The 11,635-nt window shown below is 38.6% G+C and overlaps 1 protein-coding gene and 1 non-coding gene across 3 annotated transcripts in view; one reads left to right on the forward strand and one right to left on the reverse strand.

Annotated features, from left to right (window-relative positions):
- Window positions 1–6,011, forward strand: part of atp6ap1la (ATPase H+ transporting accessory protein 1 like a) — a 39,913-nt gene extending 33,902 nt beyond the window's left edge. The window contains exon 10 of one of the 2 annotated variants that reach the window (XM_072582346.1): window positions 4,935–6,011. In XM_072582346.1, coding sequence (XP_072438447.1) covers window positions 4,935–5,013 — 79 coding nt within the window. In that variant the 3' untranslated portion in view covers window positions 5,014–6,011. The remainder of the gene's footprint in view (window positions 1–4,934) is intronic. The other variant, XM_072582345.1, reaches the window with a different exon arrangement.
- Window positions 6,012–7,584: 1,573 nt separating this feature from the next.
- Window positions 7,585–7,666, reverse strand: trnal-aag (transfer RNA leucine (anticodon AAG)). Its single transcript has one exon. It is a non-coding gene; the product is annotated as a tRNA-Leu (tRNA).
- Between the last annotated feature and the right edge of the window lie 3,969 nt (window positions 7,667–11,635).

Consider the following 11,635-nt stretch of genomic DNA (forward strand, 5'->3'; position numbering starts at 1 on the left):
AGTCAGAAGCATGGCAGCTTTATATGTTGCTGCGATAAAAGCGTCATTTCTTTCCTCAAACAAAGAAAAAAAAAGTCTTTATTAGCAGAAGAAAAGTTTGCCAGCCCATATCTCAATGCTTCCACTGCTAAAGCCCAATTCACTGTCTTCATCACACAACACCAGGTTATAGTCCAACAGGTTTAATTGGAAGCACTAGCTTTCAGAGCGCTGCCCCTTCATCAGGTCGTTGTGGAGAACACAATTATAAGACACAGAATTTATAGCAAAAGTTTACAGTGTGATGTAACTGAAATTATACATTGAAAAATAGCTTGACTTGTTTAAGTCTCTCATCTGTTAGAATGACCATGATAGTTTCACTTCTTTCATATGTAAATGAAAAACCTGAGAATGTAAATTTTAAAAAAAGTTTTGCCATTCTAACAGATGAGAGGCTTAACAAACAATTACAGTACTTTTCAATGTATAATTTCAGTTTCAATGTAAACTTTTGCTAACCCGTGGTCTGGGTCCCTCATTGATGCGAGGCTTCTGCTGGATGTGTTATAATTTGACATTGCAATCACTCCTGGAGGAGATTTCAGCCTCTGATTGGTCACCAGCTTTCAGGACAGGATTTCTAACCCTGGGATTCTAAATTGCAAAGAACATTCTAATATTAGCCAGCCCTGTTAGGCACTTAAGGTACAGGCTCTCCCCTGTGGAGGAAGACCTCCATCACCAACCTTCTGTTTCATCCAGTATCTCTAGATGTTTCTAGTATCATGCACTTTTTGCTTGCTTTCCCATCCTCCCAAAACGTTCACCCTGACTAAACCTCTAAATGTCCTTTCATGATGAAACCTCATTTTCTCTTAAGTCTCCTCCTAGTTAACATACAATATGGTCCTTGCCAGATAACACATTCACTTGGAATTCCATTGACATAGATAAATTATTCAATTGCCTTGTCCCATCCAATCCTTAAAATCTTTTCCCAACACTGCCATTCTTCTAACTCTGCCCTATTATGCATATCCATTCTTTCATGGATCAATTTTAAAATGCCTGTCATACTATTCCAAATATCTTTCAAAAATCTCCAATTCAAAAATCATGGATTTTACCAAGCTTTTGGTCAACTATCTAATCTCTCCATCCTGCCTTAATATGTTTCTTTCCTTATGTCAAATGGTGAGATTTATTTATCCTAAAGTTCAAGTGTAGATGTAAATAGTTATTCTAAAGGAGCACTGCTATTATTTCAGTGACATTGGAGGAGATATTAGCATAAAATATATGCTCATTTGTAAATTACATTGTGAAGGAAGGATAAAGAAAATGGAATGGGGAGAAAAGCCCCCCCCCCATAGCCATAGCAGATATGGGATGGCCTCTGGTCCATTACTACTCCACCCTCAGTTCATCACAGGCTGTTTTTCATCCAAGTATGATTCTTCTGAAACTCTCTCCAAATGTAATTTGCCTGTCTAGGTTCCTGTCTTCCTTTACAAAATGTCTATCTCTTTGATCAAACTTTTAGTTATTTCCTCCAACCATCTTCCTTTTTTTTAAATTAAACTTATGTGAAGCCCCTTTTTTTGCATTATTTTTCTGCATTAAACAAAAAAAATGTTGTAATATGGTTTACTAGAACCTACTTAACTACATCCCAACATTATGTGACAAAAGTATATATTTATCAATATGAAGTGTTTGAATGAGTTTTTATGGTTGGACACAATATGTTAAGAGTTAAAAGTTTACTTCTCAAAGAATTATTAATTGTTCAAATGGCTGAAAACATCTCAATCAATTGATTCCTTACTTTTGTCAAAGATTGTTTCTTCATACATTGAAAGCAAATTTTAATCTTGGTGTTAGAATGAGTTTTTCAAAAGTATCTAAAGTCATAAGACATAGAGATGAATTAGGCCCATTCTGCCCATTGTTACTACTCTTCCATTCAATAATGGCTGGTATGTTTCTCAACTGTATTTCCCCTGCCTTCTCCCCTTTAACCTTCATCCCCTTACCAGTCGAGAACCCATCCATTTCTGCCTTAATACATTCAATAACTTGTCCTCCAAATTCCTCTGCAGCAGAGTTCAAAAATTAACCACCCTCTGACTGAAGAAATTCCTCACCTCAATTCTAAAAGGTCATCCCTTCATTTTGAGGCTGTACACACAGGTTCTAGTCTCTCCTATTAGTGGTAACATCTTTTATAGGTCCACTCTAACCAGGACTCTCTGTTTCTGTAAGTTTCAATCCTCCTAGATTCCTCTGTCTGCCTCGCTCGTAGTCACACCTTTCTGTGCCTGACCACTCACCAAATTTGTGGTACTTAAGGGGTGTGATTGCCTCCTCCTTGGTGTGTCACAGTGTTTAAAACTAGACTCCAGCTCATCAACTCTGAGCCAGAGTTTCTCAGGCAACCAAAATTTGCTACTGATGTGGTCACTATGAATCACAGTAGAATCTACTAGCTCTCACATCATTTGGTTACCAACATTATAGCATCTCTATTTTACTTAGTTGTTAATTTTGTTGTTTTTTAATTGTATTGGTCTTTTAGTTAGTAGCCTGTAAATAATTCCCCTATTTACCTTAAATTCTAAAGTAACCTACAACAAATTAGTGGCTATCGTCGAAACACTGGGAAAAGCACAGCAGGTCAGGCAGCATCCGAGGAACAGGAGCGTTGACATTTTGGGCATTGGCCCTTCATCAGGAATGTGGAGGGGGAGGGAGGCTGAGAGACAGTTGGAAGGTAGGTAGGGTGGCGATACGTGGATGCAGGTTGGAGGTGATTGCCCAGCCCCACCCCCTCCCATTTATCTCTCCACCCTGGAGGCTGCCTGCCTTCATTCCTGATAAAGGACTTTTACCCGAAACGTCGATTTTCCTGCTCCTCGGATGCTGCCTGGCCTGCTGTGTTTTTCCAGCACCACTCTAATCTAGACTCTCATTTCCAGTATCTGCAGTCCTCTCTTTTGCCTAGGTATTGTAATAGGTAGATGTGGAGGGTGGAGTGGATAGGTGGGAAGGAAGATGGTCAGGTAGGTCAGGTCAAGAGAGCAGCAACTTTTGTGCTGGTCCTCTGATCCTCGACTTCAATTTATCCTGTTTCAAAAGAAAATCTTACAAACTACGAGTAAAAAAAAAAGTAAAAAGCACCTCTTCACCGAATCCCTGAACTATGCTCAAAGTTTGTGAGAAGGTTTGTAGCTCGGGTGCTCATTGTTCTGGTTCTGTTCGCCGAGCTGGGAATTTGTGTTGCAGACGTTGCGTCCCCTGTCTAGGTGACATCCTCAGTGCTTGGGAACCTCCTGTGAAGCACTTCTGTGATCTTTCCTCTGGCATTTATAGTGGTTTGTCTCTGCCGCTTCCGGTTGTCAGTTCTAGCTGTCCGTTGCAGTGGTCGGTATATTGGGTCCAGGTCGATGTGCTTATTGATTGAATCCGTAGATGAGTGCCATGCCTCTAGGAATTCCCTGGCTTCCCTTGCTGCTTGTCATGCAACATGAGTTCGACTGGGACAACACTACTATTATAGGACAAGCCAAACAGAGAACAGCCAGGGAATTCCTAGAGGCATGGCATTCATCCATTGTGGAGTAGTCACTTTGTTCTGATAACTTTATCTAGGCTACAGGGACATTCTGAGTTCCAACAAGTGGCTTGTGGTCAGGATTATATTGGACTTCAAGTGCTTTTTGCAACAATCAACCTTTACCTTTCCAGCCAGGAAAGGCTTGGAAGTTGATTTTGCTTCTGTAGCACTGGGGACTTTTCTTTTCCATAAATTAGAAGTTTTATATAAATTGTAATTTCATATACCGGAGGGCTGGATCTGTTCAGAAGTGCAGGAGTTTTCACAAGTGTGAAGTGAGTTTCTACCTTATAGTCCATACACAGAAAAAAGTGTGTAGCGACTTGATTATGTTAAATGTATTGAAGGTGGAATATCTGCACTGTTTGATAGCTAAACTGTTGCTTATTTAATGAAGTAAACTGTTTGGTTTAGAGCCTTAATCTTCATCCAATAGAGTGAATATTCAACAACTTGCATTTACATGTCATTGTAAATGCGCCAAGGTCTTCACAAAGGCATAAAAATGGATGTTGAGCAAAGGAGATATTAGGTAATGTGTCCAAAATCTGGGTCAACAGGAGAAGAAAATGGAGAAATTATGGTACTGAGATGTCTTGAGGAACAGCTACTGATGGTGGCAGTTGATCCGCATGGCAGGAGGCATGCATGGGTAGCTGAGGGCAATTCACAAAAATATTTGGTCAGCCTTTAAAGATAAGAAAATTATCACAAGAGTCATTACTTACATGTAGCATAAGAATGATTGCTTTCTGGATTATAGGGCACGTAAGATTTGTCAATATTAACACCAAACTCCTGAAAATATCTAGAATTAAAAGGTCAAAATATTACAATAATTCTTAATATGTTTTAAAACATAGCAACATTCTGCTTTTTTTCCCATCCATTTGTGTTAGTATTCTACTTGGTCAGCAATCCTCACTTTTATAGTAGTTTTGGTGCTGCCATTTTACTCAACCCAGGGGGATGTTCTTGAATTACATGGGAAGACGCGTGTTCCTAAAGTAGTGAACAACTTGTATAGAAACACAAATAAGGACATTTGTTTCAATTTTTTTTTCCCCAACAGTTTTACCTTGATGCCGAAGGAACATGCATGTGTATAGGTATATCTGAATCACATGTATATAAATGAATTTGGGTCTCCTGTAATGTTATTATAATATTATGCTAAACACCAAGCTGAGCATATAGTTTTAACTTTATACTTCTATTTTATACTTATAGCTGTAATTGTCACTAATGATTATTGTAGCTTAAACCTGATCAAAGTTTTATGGTGAGTGTATTAGCTTAGAAAGATAATATTTTTTCTTCTTTGATATCTCTGCAGATTCAAGGCTTTAATATTAAAGTGGGACACTTTGCTTCAGCAAGAGACTGTGCCTCATTCTTCACACCAGCTGTCTTGATGGGCCTAGTAATTTCTCTTATACTTGTGCTAGTTCTTGCTTATGCAGGGCATATGTTGATTCATTTAAAGAGAATGGAAGAATACAATTAATCCAAAACCATTGTTTACAGCCCTAAGGTGGAAGAAGCTCATGCAGAGTAATCTCCACCAAGACTTGCACCAAAAACTGCAAATTTTTTAGCCTGCATTTTCCTTACCTGTATTACCTGACAAAGGTACCTTACACCTCATCAAAATGTGCCAGGTTTATGACTTAAGACTGTTTCTTAAATCCACCTTAAGCAAGAATTTTATTTAATATGATACATTATATCACTTCCTATTGTTTCTGGCATGTATGGTATGATATGTAAAGGATGCACATTCAAGTGAGTGCTTGATAGCAGTTAGTAAGCTAATGGTCACGAATGAACAGGGTAATGTAAAAATCAGAATAAGATTTAAATCAATTTTCCTTCTAACACTTAGATTGCCATGAACCTTGGGTTAATCAATGCGTAATGTTACCCCAGCACCACCACAGGCATCAAAAGGTATCCCAGTTATAAATACCTTACATGACAGTGACAGGAGGCAAATAAAGCCCTACAGAGACTAAAGCAAAACAGGATGAGGTTTTTTTCACCAATTCACTAGTCAGAAATTAGAGGCAGAAACCCTGAGTATTTTTTCTTTAACATAGTCCAAACACAAAGAAACCAGGAAAGCTAACCTGGCACAGACAGGAACAAACCCGGTGATTGATTCTTGTTGCTTTATTATATACTGAATGCAGAAGCCAGGCCAATTTCTTTTTATTGAAAATATCAAAATGTAATTGAACTTTTTTGATAAAACATTTTCAATGACAATCTGCAAAGAATTATTTAGAGTTTCACTTTAGGCATCATCTTGAGGGTTCTCCATTGTCAATCATCACTCCTTGCTTTTGTGGTCTTGTCAATCATAAAATAAACTACAAAGGCAAAGAAACAACGACAGGATTACACAAAACTCCCTTCCTAGCTAAAAATCAAAGAATTGCAGATGCTGGTAGTCAGAAACAAAATCAGAAATTGTTAGAAAAGCTCAGCAGATGTTAGCATCAGTACAGAGAAAGCTGCTGAGCTTTTCAGCAATTTCTGATATGCATCTGCAGTTCTTTGGTTTTTAGCTAGGAAGGGAGTTTTGTGCAATCTTGCCATTTCTTTTTCCTTTGTAGTTTTTTTTTATGATTGACAGGACCACAACAGCAAGGAGCGATGATTGACAATGTGAGAACCCTAGAGTTGATGCCTAAAGTGAAATTCTAAATAATTCTTTGCAGATAGCAATTGAAAATGTTTTATCAAAAAAGTTCAATTACATTTCAATATTTTAAAAATCATAAATTGTTGGAAAAGCTCAGCAGATGTTAGCATCAGAACAGAGAAAGCTGCTGAGCTTTTCCAGCAATTTGTGATTTTGTCCCTTAGCTCCTGTTAGCTACTTCTTAATAGTTGTCTCTACTTGGGTTCTCTCTCGCTTACATCTGTCATCATCATCCTTCTAAAAAGTAAACTAATCTTTTATTCTTCTATTCTACAAACTATCACACTTACCCCAGCCTCCTTGTCCTCTCCATGTGGTATTCTCTCCCACCATGTCCCATTCTTCCCAGAACTCTTTATTGTTTTTGTGTAAAAAAAACGTAAATCAAAGAAAATGTCTTCCTTGAACAATGGTAAAGAAAAAGAAACTCTCCTCATCCAAAACACAGAGACCAACAGTAGTACCCAGAACTCTTTATTTGAATCACTCCAACGACGATGGTAGACATTTGTTCAAAGTAATATTCTAACAGAAAACTTATGAAGTTCTTGTCTATGCATTACTTCCTTAAAAAGAAATTCCTTTGTTTCAAAAGAAAAGTATACCTTTACATTTACTTGATTTGCTCTGTAATGCTTTGTATAATCGCTAGTTATCTTCATTTAAAAACAGAAAAAAGTAAATCAGAAAAATAAAATCTCAGAAGTGTTCTTTGCTTAGCTTCTTGAAACTACTTCAAGTTGTAATTCTCTAAATGCTGCAGTAAGTACTTCACAATGTATATGTTTCCATGTCATTAACTTTGATATTTAAAGTATTTAAGAACAAATTTTCCAGTTTTATGTTATTCTTTCTTGTTACTTTTCTATAAATGTTTGAATATTACCCTACAATAAGTAAATGCAGAATAGAAGTAATAAAATTATGGAACCCTATTTTATCACAATAATAAATAGCAAATGCAGATCAGATAAAACTATAGCGATGGAAGAATATATAGTTATATTTTGGTTCCTGGAAAATCTTGACATGCTGGAAACCTGATGGGATCTTATCCAATTCCCTTACCAGGACATGTTCCAAAGGGGAGTAGGAAACCCTTTGATTTTTTTTTCTCCAGAAGGGAAGGAAACACTCAAGTGGCCAAATTCGGCACTTTCCCACACCGCAGTCAATTCCCCGGGAAGCAAACCCACTTTTCTTCTGTTTTAAACAGAAATGCAGCAGGGATTGAAACAGCATTTAAACCAGCTGCGCCGTTGGAGCTGTTCAGCAGAAGTGGCAGCAGTGGGATTCGAACCCACGCCTCCATCGAGACGGGAGCCTTAATCCAGCGCCTTAGACCGCTCGGCCACACTACCAACACGCCCAGGAAACCCTTTGAAGAGATTATGGGTCAATCATTTCAGTAATTAAATAATTAATTAATTGAATTCAACCCTGAAGTATCACTTTAACAACCAATGTTCCTGAACTGCACGGAACACTGCAGGGTTAACAAGGTGAGAGCATAGTGGGGAGTCATTACTCAGTTAAACTGGGAGCTGGAAAGCTTATAAATAATGATACTGCATAGCTACTACCTTACCCATGTGAAAGGCTTCCTGTGACTTGCAGCTTTCACTTCAATCTGTTTTAGAATTGAAGTGAGTAATAAAGAAGCATCATCATCATCATCTCATCTTTGGGATCCAGACAAATTTATCGCTATCCATTTGGCTTTTCTCTCATAATGAAGGGATTTAAACAATATGTAGCCTCTAAAACTACAGAAATTACTTTCCTGATTTCCATTTATGGGAGCTCTCTTTCCAAATTTACATTTAATCCTATTGTAACTTTACATGGGATGAATCACTGCTTTCTTCTCTGCATTTATGACCGATACTCAGTCTTCAAAGCAGGTAGTCATCTCATCAAAATGCTCTCGATACATTTAGACACAATGCTTCCTTGCTAATGATTGGAAGGTGTTGTACATTCAATCTTTATTATGGTTTATTGACATCACCTGCAGTTCTTCTTCACAGCAGCTCAATCTGCAAAATCATCTGCAGTGACAGAGAACATATTGGTAATGTATTTTTCTTTGTGCATCTATTCTTCTAATTTAACTTCGTTGTTGATTTTCAAAGGAAATAGGAACCGGGGAAGGCCATTCAATGAGATCATGGCTGATAGTGACCGAACTCTCTCTACCTGTCTTTGGTCCATGATCCTTTAATACCATTATTGATCAAAACTTCATCTATCTCCAATTTAAAATTAATTGATCTAGTATCAACTACCATTTTATGGAAGAGAGTTCCAAACATCTACCACCCTTGTGTGTTGAAATGCCACCCAACATCTCTTGATGGTCTGGCCTTAATCTTTAGGCACCCTAGTTCCAGATTCCTGAACTAGTGGAAATAATTTTTCCTTATCTAACCTGTCTTTTCCTGTCAATACCTTGAAGACTTTGATCAGATCACTTTTAACTTGCTAAATTTTAGGGAAAACAGGCCTAGTTTATATATTATCTCTTCATAATGTAACACTCAAAGTCCAGGTATCATTCTTGTAAACCTACGTTGTACACCTTCCAAGGACAATATATCCTTCCTGACATATGATGTCCAGAACTGCTCACAGTACTATAAGTGGACTCTAACAATGGTTTTGTAGCACTGCAGCATAACTTCTGTATCCTTATACACCAATCTTCGAGGTATCAAGGCCAGCATTCCATTAACCTTGATTATATTCTGCACCCATTTCTACCCAGTGCCGTCAACATGGTTATTTGGTATCAGGGCATCTTTATTTGGGTAGCTCTTCCAAAATTTCAGTAAAGATATTCTAGTTTAGTCTGGGTGGATATCAGAGTTCAGCTTCTGATTTGTGGTTATGGCCTTATTTATCACCTTCTTCTTGATCTGAATGGTTGTGAATTTCTTTTTGCCAGGAGCTTCTGTGGGGCAATCCATATTACAAGTATGGCTCACATTATAATACTGCACGTAAGGAGGATCAGGCAAGCATGTTAATCATAAGAAAGAGATGAGTTAACATCGCGCTAATAGGCAAGGACTGATTAGGGATAGTCAACATGACTTTGTGCATGGGAAATCATGTCTCACAAGCTTGATTGAGTTTTTTGAAGAAGTAACAAAGACGATAGATGAGGGCAGAGCATTTAGATGTGATCTATATGGACTTCAGTAAGGCGTTCGACAAGGTTCCCCATGGGAGACTGATTAGCAAGGTTAGGTCTCATGGAATAAAGGGAGAACTAGCCATTTGGATACAGAACTGGCTCAAAGGTAGAAGACAGAGGGTGGTGGTGGGGGATTGTTTTTCAGACTGGAGGTAACCAGTGGAGTGCCACTAGGAGCGGTGCTGGGTCCACTACTTTTTGTCATTTACATAAATGATTTGGATGTGAGCATAAGAAGTACAGTTAGTAGGTTTGCAGATGACACCAAAATTGACAGTGAAGAGGGTTACCTCAGATTACAACAGGATCTGGACCAGATGGCCAATGGGCTGAGAAGTGGCAGATGGAGTTTAATTCAGATATATGCGAGGTGCTGAATTTTGGGAAAGCAAATCTTAGCAGGACTTATACACTTAATGGTAAGGTCCTAGGGAGTGTTGCTGAACAAAAAGACCTTGGAGTGCAGGTTCATAGCTCCTTGGAAGTGGAGTCGCAGGTAGATAGGATTGTGAAGAAGGCATTTGGTATGCTTTCCTGTTTTGGTCAGAGTATTGAATACAGGAGTTGGGAGGTCATGTTACGGCTGTACAGGACATTGGTTAGGCCACTGTTGGAATATTGTGTGCAATTCTGGTCTCTTTCCTATCGGAATGATGTTGTGAAACCTGAAAGGGTTCAGAAAAGATTTACAAGGATGTTGCCAGGGTTGGAGGATTTGAGCTATAGGGAGAGGCTGAACAGGCTGGGGCTGTTTTCCCTGGCGCGTCGGAGGCAGAGGGGTGACCTTATAGAGGTTTACAAAATTATGAGGGTATGGATAGGATAAATAGACAAAGTCTTTTCCCTGGGATCAGGGAGTCCAGAACTAGAGGGCATAGGTTTAGGGTGAGAGGGGCAAGATATAAAAGAGACCTAAGGGGCAACGTTTTCACACAGAGGGTAGTATGTGTATGGAATGAGCTGCCAGAGGATGTGGTGGTGGCGGTACAATTGCAACAGTTAAGAGGCATTTGGATGGGTATATGAATAGGAAGGTTTTGGAGGGATATGGGCCGGGTGCTGGCAGGTGGGACTAGATTGGGTTGGGATAGCTGGTCGGCGTGGACGGGTTGGACCAAAGGGTCTGTTTCCGTGCTGTACATCTCCATGATATTTTTGTAAAAAAACGTGTCAGTCCCAACTTAAATAACTGCCACTGTACATCAGTATTCATCAAGAAGATTAGTCTCGTAACTGTTGGAGTTCAGACCATATTGATGTCAGTGACAATTGTAGTTTCTTTACTTGTTTTGGTAAACAAATTTTCTGACACTTATTGTCAGAAAAAACTCTATTGCAGAGTTCATTTTACAAGAGCTAACACAATTAATAATGTTTGCTGACACTGGAACTGCAGGGCAACTGTGCATACACATGACTCCTAACATCATATGCATAGTGCAAACTTTGCACATACACAGAACAGGTGCAACACGGAAACAGAATTGGGATGGGTCTGTGGGGAGAAAACTGACAGGGTTTTGAGGGCTGCTAAGCCCTGAAGATAAATTTGCCTCTTGTTCTTTTATATTCCACTGAATATAAACCTAACCTACTCAACCCCTCCTCATAAAAAAAATCCCCCTTATCCAAAATTGACCTAGTAAACCTTCTCTGGACTGCTTTCAACATCAGTGTTTCTATCCTTATATATGCGGAATTGAAATTACTGTTTGTAGAACTTCATCTGTGTACTAACTAGTGCCTTGGATAGTTTTAGCAAGACTTCCCTATTTTTACATTCCATTCACTTTGAAATAAAGGCCAGCACAGTCACATTGCCATTACCTGAACTTGTATGCTAGCTTTTTATGATTTATAAATGAAACTTCCTCATATATGGAAGCTTTCTCCTTTTAATATTATTCTCTTTTATCCTTCCTGCCAAATACGTTGTATTCCATCTGCCATGCCTCTGCTCAAATCACTTGTCTAGATCCTTCTGCAGACTTTGTCATTGTCACCACTTGCTTCCCACCTATTTTGTGTCATCAACAATTTGGCAGTACAATATTCTCTCACCTAAGTCATCATGATACACTTTTTCTCTGATAACTCTTTTGTGTTTTGCACATCTTTTCACAGTTTTGGG

This window comes from Chiloscyllium punctatum, chromosome 12 (assembly GCF_047496795.1).
Source record: "Chiloscyllium punctatum isolate Juve2018m chromosome 12, sChiPun1.3, whole genome shotgun sequence".
NCBI classification, from domain to species: domain Eukaryota; kingdom Metazoa; phylum Chordata; class Chondrichthyes; order Orectolobiformes; family Hemiscylliidae; genus Chiloscyllium; species Chiloscyllium punctatum.